This window comes from Pteropus alecto, unplaced genomic scaffold (assembly GCF_000325575.1).
Source record: "Pteropus alecto unplaced genomic scaffold, ASM32557v1 scaffold7, whole genome shotgun sequence".
NCBI lineage: Eukaryota > Metazoa > Chordata > Mammalia > Chiroptera > Pteropodidae > Pteropus > Pteropus alecto.
Window position 1 is genome coordinate 23096374 of NW_006494614.1, and position 16968 is coordinate 23113341.

At 36.8% G+C, this 16968-nt stretch overlaps 1 protein-coding gene across 1 annotated transcript in view; it reads right to left on the reverse strand.

Annotated features, from left to right (window-relative positions):
• Positions 1 to 16968, reverse strand: part of COL19A1 (collagen type XIX alpha 1 chain) — a 279851-nt gene that overhangs the window by 58965 nt on the left and 203918 nt on the right. Inside the window, exons 16-18 of the mRNA XM_006926816.1 lie at positions 13390 to 13443; positions 5856 to 5900; positions 409 to 471 (exon numbers count right to left, since the gene is read on the reverse strand). Coding sequence (XP_006926878.1) covers positions 409 to 471; positions 5856 to 5900; positions 13390 to 13443 — 162 coding nt within the window. The remainder of the gene's footprint in view (positions 1 to 408; positions 472 to 5855; positions 5901 to 13389; positions 13444 to 16968) is intronic.

Consider the following 16968-nt stretch of genomic DNA (forward strand, 5'->3'; position numbering starts at 1 on the left):
GGTATATTGATCTCATTTTTCATTTTAGCTATAATGTTTAGTTATAGCAGGGCAGCTTAGTGATTTTTAAACCCTGAGTTTTAGAATCAGCCTACTTAAGTATGATTCATTGCTCCAACACTTACTGTTTGAACTTAGGTAAGTTACTTACCTCCCTGGGCCTCAATTTCCTCATCTGAAGAATAGGAGTGATAGCTCATATTTTTTTTTTTGTTATCATTATTAATGGATTAAATGAGTTTATACACATAAAGTATTAAGTGCCTCGAATAGAGCACTTGCTCAAATATCCATCTATTGTTGTTTGCAGGGGCAACCAAGGTGTATAGAACTGAGGTTGTTTTGTAAAAATATTTTTAGTCGTTTTTTTGGATATTCTTTCTCTTCCCTGAAAGCTAAAATACTTACAGATTCTCCTTTTTGACCTTTAGGGCCAAGGGACCCTGGAAATCCTGGTTGTCCACTTTCACCCTTTCAAAAAAAAGCAGAAGAGAGATTTTGCATCAGGTCAGATGAGTACTGTTGTGACTATGGGAGTCAGAGTAATTGTTTGTGCTCCTTCTCACCACAGAATTTATCTATTATCTTCCAGGAGACAATGACAAGTTCTGAATGGAATTAGGTTATTTGCATAGTAATGTGTTTGTCAGCACTTCACAACACCTTTAGGTCTTTCAGAAATCCATAATATTCATTGTATTTAAAACTAAGTTAATTATTTTTCAAGGAAAGAACATCTAAAGGAGAAAAAAATTATAATTTTGTACCAAAAGAAGAATTTTTTGTGATCTTAAAGACATCAGATTGTTTAACTAACACAATAATCCAGACTCATTTTATTTCAGACACTTCTTTTTTTAGGTGGGGGGAAGTGGAAGGAGGGGAGTGGAGAGACATGAAGAAAAATGAGTTTCTCAGCTGTTTCCAGCATTTACATTGCCACTTAAATGATTGGCTGTGGACAAAGAAGGCATTCTTGTTGATGCGCTGACAGCAGCAGTTTGGAAATGTTTAAGATGTCTTAGATCTTGAAGAGAGATCTATATGTGACATGTAAAGAATACTTTGAAAAATATCATTTTACAAATAATACTTGTGGAAAGGAAATATATCATTAATCAGACATTAGAGGAGTCCCAGCATTGTGCTTCTTTTTAATGTTTACCAAAATCCTTGGATATCGCATAATTGTATATCATATAAAAATAGCTACTAGAAATTATGTAATATTGATTTTTTTTGTCCCTAACCTCAAGAGCATTTTTGCAAAATGAGGTTTCTGGGTATATACCTTTGTCACCTGTCTTGTCTATTTTTTATTTTGTGTAAAAGGAATACAGAAAACATAAAGCTGAATATGTCAAACCTCCATGTCTCAGGCACCCAAAATTAAAGAAAAAAAAATTATAATCAAAAAGAAATCTCCTATATTTCTCTCTCTCTATTCCTGTCCCAGAGGAAGCCACTCTCCTGAATTTGGCACTCATATTTTTAGTCCGTAGTTTTTTACTTTTATTGCATATGTGAAATCATAAACGATATATTATTTTGAATATTTTAAACAAATTCCATAAACAGTTTTATCTTGTATGTAACATTTTGAGCTTTTTTTTTTAATCGACATTGTTTTAATATCCATTTCTATTGATTTATATAGATCTAGTTCATTCGTTGTAAGCACTGAATAGCATTATATAATGTTAATGTACCAAGGTTCATCCAAGACCCATTGATGGACATTTGGATTATCTCTAGTTTTTCTCTATTATAAACAAGGCTGCAATGAACATCTCTATACCTGCACCTTGTATAGATGTGTTTATCTGTTTATTTTGAAGCCTAGAACAGTCTACCCAAAGTGCTCCAAGTACAAATTTACTATAGTCCTAAAAATGTTGGCTTATTTCTACATTTCTATACAAATTAGCATCCTGTTATTTTAGATTAAAGGAAGAAGGAGCTTGTTATATGTAATAGATAAACAGGATCATGTTTTTATCATGGAGTCTTCCAGATTTGTGAAATATACTTTGTAAATTTAATCTTGATTTTATTAATATTTTTCCTTCCAGTATCTAAGCATCGAGTATACCATCAATCTTATACTTACTACACTGTAGGAGAAGGCAATTTTTTTTCTATAGATCATAAATTGTATCCAAAATAAAGAGAGGGAAAAATTGATGGACACATAAAGGGACCAATTGCTATTGGTTTTAAAAAAGGAAATAAACACTTGGCCTTGTACGAGCATTTGGGTACACAGCGTGACCTTTTTATTACCTATCTGGTAGGTGCTAAAATCCCCAGTGAAAAGGTGTGAAGGAAAAATATGCCTAGTAGTTAGACAGATTTGTATAAAATAAAAGTAGAATTCAGGGAAGGTGTCTAGAAAGTACTATAAAAATCACATCTGCCCAATACCAAAGGGAAAAGAGGAAGGATATATATGGAAGAAGAATAATTATATTTACGGCTCATATTCATTGCATTGATGTAAATAGATCTCCATTGGAAATCAGATAGTGGACCCAGCAGAGGCTTCGATCCATCTCTTTGAATGGTACTTGAGGGTGTGGTTGGGTGTGGTTTAGGGACCAATTCCCTCATGTAAAATTCTGCAGACAAAAGGATTTCATACTTGATTCTTAGACACATATGGAGTTTTTCATACTTAAAATATGGTTTATTTAGTTCAGTGATTTCCCATTGTGAATATGAGTTGAAAGAGAAGTGATGAATTTACTTAGCTTCAGGAAAGGCTGTTCTTTAATATGACACTTTCAATGCTATTTTAAAAGCTTGGTGCTTTTGTGGCTTTATCTCTTCTGTATGACAGTAGGCCCCAAAAGACCCCTGCTAATTTCTCAGGAGTCCTAAATATTCTGCACTTTATTCCATTGTCTTAATAAAGAAGCAGTTCTCCCCAACTAATTTGCAAAGACATTATTCCTGCATCACATTCTGTCAGTCTCAGGCAAGCTACAGAGCAGAGATCATCGTTTCAATACTGGCAGATTGGTCATGTGAATGCCATCATCTTGATTGCCATTTATTATTAATAGCCACTAGTGTTCCTTAGTATCTTAGTGATCTTGCTATAGGATGTGGCTGCTAAATCAGGAGTGATTTGTGTGTAGATTCTACTACTGTTTGTGTTTGTTCTGATGTCATTGTAATGTTGGGTTCCAAATGGTACATTGGTTTTGTATTTTTGTTTCACCAGTCAGCACACTGAGAAGTGATGTATAATACAATGATAACTCATTTATGTGTTGAAATTGCACTCCTGATTAAATCTTTTATTTTACAACATAAATTGAGTCCCTTCTCCATCAAAATTATAGCGGAAGATGCAAAGACGAGCAAGACCAGGTGTTAAGGATGATAATAAATATTAATATCAAAAAGATAAATGAGACCTCATGAGAAAAAAGCTTGAGCAGATGTACAGAAAGAAACAAATCTTTAGTTGGGCCTTAATATGTGTCAGATATTGTGCTTTTGGATAAGTTAATTTCATCTCACTTGATTTTAATCCTGCTATCAACTTTGTGTAGATGCAAGCATGCCCATTTTACAAATGAGGAAACTGATATTCAGATAAAGTGATTTTTCCAAGGAGACAAAGCTATTAATGGCATAAGGAACTTATGCCATTAATAATGGCACAACTCAATGTTCTCAATCTTGGCTGCTTATTGGAATCACTTGAAGCACTTTTAAGTGATAGCAATATGAACCCCAACCCAGATCAACCAGAGGTATGGGCTCTGCCCCAAATCAGTGTCTCTGGGGATGGAGCCTAAGCACTGCTTTTTTCTAAAAAGTCTCCAGGTGATTCCGGGGTTCAGAACCACAGGGTCTACCACAGGTGCAAGCAAATCTGTGAGAGCAGCGAAAAGAGCTTTAAATTCTCACTATAGTGACCCATGAACAGCATTATGATTAAGAAAACTACTGTATTGATTCAGAACAGATACTAAGTGGACGTACATAGATAGAAGTGATGTCACTCTTCAAGCAAGTGCTATGCTTATGTTTTTTAGTTTATTTTATACATTATTTATTGGTAGAGTCTTTCTCCTGTTAATTAGAATTCTCACAAATCATTTCATATGTACATTTATATTAGGTATTGCATCAAGGTCCCCGCAGACTCTTCTAGGTTATTTCTTTGGGTGGGAGGAGGGAACAGATATGCCACTGGCTTTTCTAATTCTACTTAAGATTCTGAAGCAATTAGGAAAGATTTTGAGCAATAGAAAATGTCCTTAGAGTTTGAAATACACCTGTTTTACAGAATCAAATTTCTCATCATTGAGGTCTTAAGAATTTCTAAGTAACATATGTTTCCTAATGAACATAGCAAAACAGAAGCCAGCTGTTTTGTTTGAAGAAATGAATCATCATTTAAATACTTTAAAAGTGCCACAACTCTCTTCTTGGCTCAGCTGTCCTATGTGACAAGCTCTGTGGCTTTCTTTTGCTTCCTCCCGCCCCGCTTAGCTTGCAGGTGTCCAGTAGTAATTGCTTAAAATGTAATGTGTTTGCTATGGTGGTGGAGGAATTCTAAAAACTATTTGGTTACAGGAAATAATGCTAATGTACGAGCTGTATAACCCAAGACACACAAATGACTTATTATTGCTGTATAATAAATATTTTTGGATGTCTTTTTAAGAATGTCAAGGTTTTATTTATTTATTTCTTTGCAGAAAATTTCATTTTCAATGGTCAGTCTAAAAAAAGTTCCCACTTTCTGTTGAGATGATCTTTTAGCAGTATTTTCTGGTGAAGGATATATGATCTTTTGACTAGATTGGTTGCACCGATTTATTAGGTACAGAAGTCATATTTTCTTGGATTCATGCTGAAATACCCTGCCCTCAATCAAGAGAATTTTACTGGGTGAATGAATGAAGGTAGCACTCACAGGCCACATTCCCTCAGAGTATTTTCAAACCTACTCATCTCTGTCTGTAGATTTAATGTGCATTGTTTTTCCTGACAATGGCACATTCACACTGAATCCAAGGTCATCACAATTTCAGAACCAAATGGGAGGGAAACATCTTTTTGAGTGGGCAAGTGAATCTGTCATCCTCACAGCTAATATAATTAAACCTGTGAATGATGACAAGAATGCACTGGAAATTCATCAGCATTTTAATTTTGAAACTATTTTGAAATAATTATTGGCTAAGCCATGACTACATTATAAAACCCCACCAAAAAAAAAAAATGCTCGTATAACAGCTTATGTTTGGGCACTTAAGAAAACACAAAAATAGTGAGCCTGAGCCTAATGCATTTTGTGAAAGGGTCTTCAGATGGTTTTTGCCACGGACATGTGAAACATCAAATTATAAACAGAGGTTTGTGTCCTTATTTCATTTACCTTGTTACAGCTATTTACCCTCAAGGTGTCCTTTTCCTTGTAGCCAGCTGCTATTCAGTAGTCTTCACTGAGGAGTAGCTTCCAGTCCTGCTGCCTGGTCAGGAGGTCGGTGGAGGCTGTGCCCACTGCGGGCTTCGTGGACTTGCCACGGATGAAACCCCCATGTGGCAACAGGACTGCTCCTGACTTAAGAATGTGTGAATTGGTGTAAAACTCTGAATGTTTTTATTCACTTTGAAAATATGACGGGGATGTAAAGTACAGCACAAGGAATACAGTCAATAATACTGCAATAACTATAGTGCCAGGTGGGTAGTAGACTAATTGTGGAGTGGGGGATCACTTTGTAAATTATATAAATGTGTAACCACCATGCTGTACACTTGAAACTAATATAAAATAATATTGAATGTCAGTTCTAATTGAAAAATAAAATTAAAAAAAATCTGATTACCTTCTCTCCTTTTGGGCCACCAGCTCCATGCTCACCAAGGTTTCCCTAGATAAACATAAAACAAATAAAAATACAAAATATTCATTTATTTTTAATATAGTCAGTCTCTCCTTTAAAAATATAGTCAGATAATAGTACTGTAATGGTTTCTTATGGATACTATTTTAGTCACTTTTGCCTCTCTCACCTTCTGTTAAATATTCCTGAAAAACTCCAACTTCAGAGACCCTATCTTGTCTGTGACTTCCTCCCAGGAGATAATTCTGAAGAAATAGAATCTCCACAGGAAAATTGTCACTACTCCAAATTAATGCCTAGCAACCTCGCATGGTCCCCAACCACTCCACAGATAGGACTTTCTAATGTTCTTAATGATATCTTTGTTGTTCAGTATAATGGACATTCTGTTATTTGACCTCTTGGCTGAGCTTGCCACTCTCTTGATTTATGTGACACCTCACCCTCCTGGTTTCTTCCCATCTCCCCGACCTTTCTCTCACTTCCCTCATCTAACTGGTCAAGGTAGGACTTCCTCGGGACTCTATGTAGCCTCTCTTCTTTTGCAACTCAACATCTTCTCCCAGGCACTCTTACCTACTCCCATGGCTCAAAGATCAGCTACCACAAAAAGACAGACAAATTTATAAAGCCAGCATACATCCTCTTCTGAGTTTTGACCAATATATATAATTTTCTACTTGATGTATTTACTTACAAATTCTAGAAGAAATCCATATTCAATGAGTTCAAAACTGAATTTAATAAATGCACACATATATGAGAGAGATATACGAGAGAATTATATCATGCTATTCACATTCATTAGTCCGGAAATGGGAGAATGAGACTTAACTTCTTCTTAGGGTAAGTGTGTAGTTTGACTTGTTAAAATGAGCACTAATTTTATTTTACAATTGAAAAAATCAAGGAAAGAAAGAAAATCTGAATTCATCCTCTTGCTTTCACAGAGCTCTTCCTTCGATCTGGGTATCATTCTTAACTTTGCCGTCCTCCTTACTCCTCTGGTATGATCAGTCTACGATGTCTCTGTCTCCAAAATCTCTTCTCTTCATGCTACCTGCCTTCACTCTGGGAAGGCCACCATCATGTCTTGCCAGGATCATTGCAATAGCTCTCTAATTGGCCCTCTATGATCCACTCTTGCTCCCCACAAGTACACATTCTCTAAATAAGGTCAGAGCGGTATCTTTAAAAGACATTCTGACTTCCTTCCTTCTAAACCTTGACAAAGCCATCAAAATCCTGCATGACTTGAACTCATTTTCCTCTCCAGCATCATCTTGGCCACTCTTCTCCCTCAGAAGTTCCAGCTGTAATTGCCTTTTCTCATCTCACACAGGCCAAGATTCTTTCCATTTCATCCTTTTGATCACCACTCTATCCTCATCTCTTTGTCTGGCTAGCAAGTATTCATCCCTCAGGTCTCAACTATTATAAAATGCCATTCAAAGAAGCCTCCTGTGGGTCTCCCAGGCAGGTTCCCCTCTCATTATCCTCTCAATGGACATTGTGTTCTTCCTTCCTAATACTAACATTTTTATTTTTCTGTTTGTTTAAAAAATTTTCTTCCCCTTGCAGTAGAATATAAGCTCTATGATGACCTGGAATTGAATGCTCACCCCATGCCTAGAGCAATACCAAACATATAGGAAGCACCTCATAAATATTTGTTGATTAAATAAATATTTGTTGATTCTAATTTATGTGTTTTTCTCATTAAAGTTTGTTTTTTTTTAATTAAAAACACACGTGTTGGTAGAAAAAAGTACAGAAATGTTTAAACAACAAAAATACACAAAGGTCACTGTTGCTATAGTTTAACATTTTAAATATGCCTTTCATGTTACTAATGTTACTCCAATTAAAATATGCAAGTTAGAACTGCTGTTATTGGTCTTGTGACAGATATTCTCTCATTTTTCTTATTAACTTTGATCTGAAATATCTAAATTGAAAATAAAAATTATATTCTCAAAATCCTGAGCTGCAAGTGATCTCAAGAAAAATGAAGTATGAGACTCTAAGACACACCACACACACACACACACACACACACACACACACACACACACAAACACAGAATTGGCACTTACAAAATGGTAGGTTGCTTGGATGCAACCTGCACAGAAACATATTAATTTTAGGCATTTCCTGAAAATACTAGCTATCTGAGCATGGTCCCAATCTGAGTGTACAACCCATCGGTGTCTCTCTCTGGGTGTGGTTATGCTAGGACATTTTTGGGGGAAGCTGGGACATGCTTTGATCTAAGATGCGAGTTGTCCAGAGACGGTCTTTTGATTGAGTGGCCCCATATTCTTGGTGTGCAGAGCAGAAGAGCACTCAAAGTGCATCAGGTGAGTGCAAATCACAGTGTAGCACCTTGGTTTAGATCCCCCTCCCCAACAAATGAGGAAACTGATGCTGTCAGAGATGCTGTGGTTGAAATGGAGAAATGCCTCTGCAGCACTAAGTCATACTGTTCTATCCATATGGTCTGTTCTAAAATCTTGATTTTTCTGTTGGCTTTCACACCCAGAAAAACAACAAGGCCATTTATTGCCTAGCAGAGCACCACAAGTTTACTACACTCAGTAGCTAGGCCAAGAAATTCATCTAATCAAAGGTCCTCAGTGCCCTCTATAGGTGTTCTCCACTCTTGGGCTAACAAGACTCAAAGCAGATTTGAACTTGAACTTCAGTAGCATTTATTCATTAATATGTGAGATTATTCTCTCCACTTTCTCCAAGCTAACTGCAACAGACATTTACTTGGCTCTACAGAAATAATAAGGTGTAATTCTTGTGTTTCTGGAACCCGCAGTTCTGCCTCAGATTCTATTCTAATTTTGCTAAGTCATTTTGTACCCTGGTGCCATGTTATTTGAATGGGTTCTTACAAGCCTTTTGAATAAACGAAACAGCTATATAGTTTTGAATGTGTTTATTTAAAAGTCCCTGGTGAAGTGGTGAGGGTTGTGTGTGGCGGGGTACTAATTGGCCTGCACATTTCAAGAATTCTGGGATGTCAGAACATGCCCTTTGTTCTCTTGTAGGAAATGGTGAATGGGACTTTGGAGCTTATAGTCAGACAAGTAGGAAGACTCAAGCTATTCCAATTGCCATGAAGAGGGTATTCTCTGGAAAGAAGAGAATATATTTGGATATGTACTGGTTGAACCATAGGAGACGGCCATTTTCATAAGCTCTAAAGAGTCAAATTTCAGCAGTTTCTTGTGGCTCAATATAATAAAAGAGACCAAGGACATAAACCCCCTACCAGGACATGGGGTCAGTAAAAATCTCCCAGTTTAGGTTCTGGGGAACATGAGGGAATATAAAATTAAAACAAAAACAAAAACAAAAACAGATTATCTGTCATGGACTAAATTGTGTCCTTTCTTCATGATTCACATGTTGAAGTCTTAACCTTCGGTGCTTCAGAATATGACCTTATTCAGAAATAAGTTCTTTGCATATGTAATTAGTTAAGATGAGGTCATACTAGAGTAGGGTATACCCTTCTAATTTAATTTGACTGTATCCTTAATAAAAAACAATCTTTGAACGCAGAGATGTGCACACAGGGAGGATGCCATGTGAAGAAGGGAGTTATGCTGCTACAAGCCAAGGAAATACCAGAAGCCAGGAGGAAGGCCTGGAACACATCCCTCCCTAGCACCTTCAGAGAGAGCATGACCATGTTGACATCTTCATCTTGGACTTCCAGCCTCCAGAACTGTGAGACAATAAATTTCTGATGTTTAACCTACTCAGTTTGTGATACTTTATTACAGTAGCCCTGATAAGTTAAAATAAAATATGTGGCATAAGACGGCATGCTCTCTTGAAAATAAGACCTAAAGCTGGCTCTAAGTCCAACCTCTCAGTTACTTGCAAGAAAACATTTCACCAGCTCCAAGTGTGGTAGACCACACAGGGGTGGGAAAGGACCCAGGTGGGTTTCCAGGTTCTCTGTAATAAAACTAAGATCCAAAAAGCCATATGTCTGTGCCTAAATCTATAATGTTTCCTGAAACTAGTGGATCCCGGGGTATAGGGAGAGACAGGAAGTATTTAAATTTTATTTCTAAATCTTCCTGGTCTAGAAGGTTGCCTCCAGCGTTCCCAAGGAAGCTTTCACTTTCTGTGCCATCATTGGGTTTAACTCATGGCTTAGGAAGACATTGACTATTTGATTTTGGGGAAGGATTTTCTGTCCTTTCTAGTTTGTGGATATTAAAATGAAGTTGTAATTTGATACTTGAAAGGAAAAATAGATTATTTTGCTAGCAAATTGATTTTTTCTTTTTTTTTTGTCAGCAATTTAGAGAAGTGAACACTAGAATTGGTTGCTGGAGGGCACAGCATCAATCTCCAACAGCTAAGACTGATTCTCTGCAAATTTCACTGAATATACTGATGTAAGATAATACAACTATGCATTTTCAATGTGGATCTTTAAAAACAATATCAAATGTAAAACCCTCCAGTACACAGCCTCCACAGATAACACTTTTTTTCTCCATCTAGAATGCTGTAAGGGGCTCTGGATCTGATGGCGTTTGCAGTTGACAGAGCCTATCGAATTTTTATTAAAACTCCCAGAGCTGGAGACAATGAAGAGCGGCTTGCTGGTTAGTGAGCAGATTTTCCTTAAGGGGAAGAATATGCTCAGCATTGCTGCTTCTTTGCAAACAACCTTGCAGAATGGGAGCAGCTGTTTTGCAAATTATTTTTGTGATGGAAAGGGAAATCTTCTACCTTTTGTTCTTTGCATCCTCAAGTGGGCATGCAAAAATACACATAAACACACTTAGGTAATCTTCCTGACCTTAGTCTCTCTCTCTGTTCCTCGCTTCTTTTTTTCCTTCCATATTTGCTTTTTGATTTGTGGTGCAAAGGGTGAGAGTTTTTTAGGCCTGAGCTTCTCCTTCTGATGACATAAGGGAAAAATCAACTCTTGTACAGGGACTGAGGAGCAATTCCTTTGCCTTTGAGGATTTCTGGGATGAAGGGATGAACCATGAGCTCTTTTAGTTTAGAAGAGCCTCGAGGGGATGTGCAAGAGCAGTCTGCTGCTCATCCTCCCATGGGTAGCTGCTTCGGCAGGCTGCTTGACTCCTGGAGCTGCTTCAAGCTTAGGAGCTGAAGCCAGGACTCTAGTGCAGACATTACATAAATCAATGCCAATTTAAAAAGGAAGATTATTTTAACCTTGGAATGTCACTTTTTATATCTCAATCCAGGATGCATTATTTAATCTTCAGGAAAGTTTCACTCTCCCCACTCTTTCTTTTGTGCTCATTTGCTACAGCCAGACCATCAGGCATGCGATGAATTACAAAATGAACCAATCTCAGTATCCGAAAACAGATGGGGGTGAAGGTGGGGGACACTGCCAAATGAAAATATGTATCTCGGTCATATGGCACATTTGCATGCCCCCTCCGCCCCCCCCCCTTTTATTTATAAAGCTGAGAGTGAGAAGGAGGAGTTTACCATCCAGAAACATTGGGGCAGTGTAGGTACTGGGAAGGCGGGCCCTGCCTGTCTATCCATCCTGGTGGGACCTCACTGTAACAGCTCTCATTACTTGCAGAAGGAAATGGAGTGAAGTGTATTTGGGAAGCTATCTTCCACTAATTCCCAGATGAGTCTAAAGCCCTCTGATGCTAAGTGCTTCTAATGCATCATTTGGGGAAGAAAAGCCATAGTCTCTTTTTTATCCAGTTATGCTCCAGCTCTAAAGCCACATTTTAAGCACATGTGGACTAAATACCCGTGAGCCTCTATCCTGGAATGGCTATAAGGGCAGCTGGAGTTCTTTTAGGTGAGACGATTAGCAAAGTTCAAAGTATTGGTTTGCTACTAGCAAGACTCTCTACTTGCCTGCTCTGGTCAGACCCCCTCCCTCCCCCCGCCCTCCCGTTTTTTGAAATATAATCTTAAAGTTTAAAAATTTACATTCCCAACTTTAGACTAAAATATAAATGCTCCATATATCTTCATTTAAGGGAAAACTGACTCATCGGCAAGATAAACTATATATACAAGTAGTGTTGGGAGACTTGTAAAGATATGAGCTTTAAAAGTTTTGCAAGGAATAGCAAATATTTAAGTAGCTGAGTAGCAACTTGGTAAATTTTATACCAAGGGTGAAAGTAATATAGTGTTCTTTAAGTTTTTCTAGCTGACACTGTGACATCAGAGCCAACTCATTCTTATTACTTTGAAGGCTTTTGTGATAAATCTTATTTTGTAGTAGTTGTCATTACGGAAAAGCATTGTATCTTTATTGATTAATTTTAGACATGCTTCATTTACTTTTGTTCACTTGTGCCAAGCCCCAATGTTCTGAAAAAGCTAGAATAGATCTATTCAGAAAATGTTTAATTATACCCCATTCTTCCTCATATAATTCTCCCTGGAAAATCTAAGTAAATGAGAGAATTTAAGATTGAATTACTAAAATAACAAACTTTCTACACTCTTGAAATATAACCACAAATAATCTAAGTCTTTATGCTGAACTTAACCTGATGAAAAAAGAATTGGGGTTTTAAAAATTAATTAGCTTGTCATTTAACGAACACTTTTCTGAGCACCTGCTATCTTCAAGGTCTCTGCTGGCACACAGTGTCTCTTTGGGATTTCCAAAAAGAGAGGAATAGCAATAGTCAAGAATTTGTAGGAACAGAAAGCAAGAACACAGAGGAAAGACATAAAGGAGTGTCTCTAAATTTGTTTTTACTGTTGTGGCATAATTATTCACCAGCACCATATCAATGATAAGCTACTTTGTATATAACAGACCCTAGTCAGTGGAGAGAATGACTCATATAAGTGATTAGACCCCAAATATTTATTATTGAATGATGAGTCAATCAACAGCCTCATTTAGGTCTTTGAGTCTTAGTTCATTGTCAACCCACATTCTTTTCCCTTTGTTGTGCTTCTTTGGAGATAGGAAGCAAAATTGTCTTGCCTTTTGCCACTCAGATACTTCCACGTCAGGATTCCATCCATTCTAATTGTAATCTAAAAACTTTGGGGAAGTTAAAAGTGGCTTCTCCTTGAAAGGTAGGGGACCCCCAGTTTTGACCTATGGTATGTAAATGTTTGCTTGAAATTTTAGTGTAGTATCTACTGGTTTTGATATGAAATCTATTACCTATTGTGCTATCTGGAGCTTCAAAGTAGCAAACAATCTCTTTCTGTCCTCAGAGAAATTAGATATATGATATTATCAATGGTGAAACATGATTTTTGCATTAAATTTTTGCATGAAGTTTTGCAAACTTTGAAGTAAATTTTTTTTATATAGATAATATCTTGGTTTTGAAAAAAGATAGTGGGCAAATACTTTTTTTGAAACATTTTCAGTATGGAAAGATGCTAAGAATATGTGATCATGTTTCAAAGTCTGAGCAGTTAAGAATTAAAGTTTTTTTTTCAAAAATATAATCACACAAAAATCTCTGTATATAATATGTGAAAACAGAAGCCATACCCTGTTATAATATCCACCAAGAGTCTGTTGTACTCCTTGTGTTCCAGGAGGTCCCTGTATTATAAACAAATCAATGATAAATACCTACACATTTACCAAAACAATGTGTATTTTAAAACTACATCTAAGAACTCTTGAAACCTTATAGTTAATAAAAAGGAAGAGTCTTTTTAGTTAAGTATTCCAATTAACAGAGAATTATAGAGGCATTCACTCATCAGGTTCCTAAAGGTATTTTGAGGTTAAATCCTGAACGAATACAGGGGTCCTAATTGGGAACATGTAACATTTTACCAGAAGGTCAGCCATCAGTATATTCCTTATTAAAAGTAACTATACCCAAGAAACTCCTCCAGGGAAGAGACTGCAGTTTCAGTTTATTTTTGATACTTCTTACAGGGCCTTAATCAATGTATTATAGAAATGTGAAACCGCATGTTATTAACTTAGAAAATATCGAAGAGTATGTTTTCTTTTGCTTTACTCTTTCGAATTAGTTGGGTGAAGATGGGCTGCACATTGACTTTCAGGCCAGAAAAAGATGTCTGCTCTAAAACCTTATACTTAAGAAATTTGAATACCCCTAGTTTTAGTTGACGTGGAAATATTCATTAAGCACTATGCTGAGCTCTGGGAAGATAGGAAAGATGTAAAGGCATTTGTCCCTAAAAATTCCAGGAAGAAAGAAAGAGAAGTTTTTTTTTCTGAGTTTTTCAGGCATTACATTTTGGGGAGAGGGCCATAAGACAATATAAACCTTAGCACTATTTTAAATCAAATAGTTCAAGCCAAAAGAGTCAGCTATCTCAGAAAAGAGACTGCATATTTCATCTAGACCTCAAAGGCTCCTAGGAGGAGTGAAAATATTATAGAGGCAAAGTTCTCTACATTTTACCTCAGAAGACAAAGATTATGAACAAGCAAATCAAACATTACTATTATACAAGATTATTTTTTTAAAAAGGTAATGAAAGCTTGGAAAATTTTAAGGAACCATTGATAGCTGCACTCACTGATATAGGTAACACCTTAGGTATATCGAAAAAATTAATGATGTTTAACTTTTATGACTAGTATTTCTTATCAACGGCTTGTGACTAAAGATATTTTCTTTGCATCGTGCCACTAAATGTAGAGGACACAAAGATGTAGTGATGGATGTCTCAAAGCAGGTTGGTATAACTCTTAAGAAAATAATAGGCCTCATGAGTAATGGAGCCGCCTGTGATTGGAAAGACAAATGATGCTGTTACCTTGCTGAAATAAAAACAAAGCTAATGTCAGAAAAGAACTCTCATGGCATTACATATTTTTCATGTTCTTTTTCTATCAGCCAGCTTTGTCTAAAGTATTCTAGGTCAGTTAGATGAAGTAATGAGGAAAGCAATCACTGAGCTGGAGGTTGTTGCACAAAGTTTCTAGCCAAGGAGATGCAAGTTAAAAACTCATTCTTGAAACTCAGGAGACATGAGATTCCATACACATTGATCCTCCTACAACTATATAATGAGGCTAGAAATTTTAGATACTATATGTACTATCATTAACAGGTAATGATAGTACATATAGTATCATTACTTAGAGATATATGCGTAGTAAATGTTTAGTGAATAGTGAATGTGTGTTAATAATAGGGTAAATTAGATGAAAGAATAGTGATGTGGTGGGTAAATTTAGCTTCATACACATTCTTTCTAATAATTGGGGCTCCTAAATATAGCAGAACAATTAATAATACAGTCTCTCAAATAGAGCAAAATTTTCAATCAAATAATAATAGCAAATACTTATATAGTACTTATTGTGTCCCAGGTATTATACCAGGGTTTTTACATGAATTAAATCATTTAATCTCCACAATAACACCATGAGGTATGTACTGTCATGACTTTCAATTCAACAATACAGAAAACGAGGATTAGAAACTGTTAATTGGCCCAAGCTGATATCACTGGTAAGAGGCAGGGCGAATATTTAACGTAGGCAGCCTGGGCCCAAATTCAGTTCTCACCTACTCTACTATCTTAACTTAAAAGCAGACTCTTAGCCTAAAATAATTTTTGCAGGAATTTTTTTTTTGTCATGCAGACCGTGCCTTCAAGGATATTGGTGATTGGTGATTGCTCTTCCATGTTCTACTCCCCATATTGAAATTAAAAAAAAAAAAAAATCAACAAAACTTGTACTTGGCACTTCTTATGAGCCAGCACTGTGCTTGGTGCAGGAGGGGAGGAAATAAGCACTTTGCCTTTAGATGTAGTCCTACCGAATGGCCAAGGGAGGCCCTTTTATCTATTCCTGTATCTTCCATCACCTTCATACTACCTCTCAAGACATGATGGGGAGATTACGCCTGGATATTCCCTCCCTCAAAAAAAAATTCTTCCCAATCCACAACTGTACTCAAAATGCATCCTATCTGATTTTGCGGAGGTGGGGAGAGCAGGTGGTCAAAAGGTATGAGAAGAGGGAGCCTTCAAAGGGGCTCTGGAAAAAGAAGCAGGACAGTGGACAGTTTGATAGAGTTGCATGGCACGCAACAGATAGCAGTATGGATGAGAATGGTAAAAATAATAGGATGATGCTAATTAAAAACTGGGTAAGAATTGGGTCTGCTCTTTTACAGACTGGTTATCTGTCTGCAGGGCATAGGTCTTTTTCATAAACACAGAATATAGTCCTCATCTGGAATCCTGACCTTGTTCTTGAGCATCCCGTTAGGGGTAGGGTAGGAGAGCTCAGTGCCGCTCCTCTCTCTAATAATAATAGCAAGAGCAGAGCTCACTGAACAGAGCTATTGGCCAATAGAAAAGTTTTAACAATATTATTCAGATAGCCACAAGATTAATAAACCTATAAAAGTTGCTTCTACATTTTCATATGTTTGGTTCTTGCTATAAAATGTCATATCCACAAAATAAACACTCCAAATGGAGTCAATCTGAAATTGTAGGCTCTACTACTTAGTTGGCTGATGAGTATGATGATATTTTCTTCCTTTTTCTTTTAGTCACTGAGATATTTTGGGTACCACAAATTTCAAGTTTAATGTAAGGGATGTATAGCTAACAGTCTGCCCTGCAGGCAATACATTATGCAAACTCTCCCAGAGGGCTGAAGAAACCCTAAAGCCACAGAAAGAAGATACCCGTATGAATCCTCAGGCAGTCTCACTGTACATTGACTGCAGTCAGCGTAGCAATGACTCACTGGGTTGTTCTGAAACTGTCAGTAACAAACAACCTCAATCAATGTGGAGACGGTGACCATATAAAAACACTATACACATAAATGCCGAGAGCAACTCTGTTTACTGTCTGAAAAACAATACAGACATTGGGGTCTTGGAATTGGTGGCTGTCTTACAGCCACATCCTCAAGAGATGTGCTATTTTTCTATTTTCTATTCTGGTACAAAGCACAGTTGGAGAAGATCCAAGGAATCATTTGTTTCCGAGTTTAGCAAGAGCTGTCAGTCTTGTAGACTATCAATCAACTCTGCAGAAGGAGAAGTTAAAGACTTGTGATAAGTGACAGGTCTCCTGGCATCACAGTTATAGTAGATGCTCCAGGGCACTT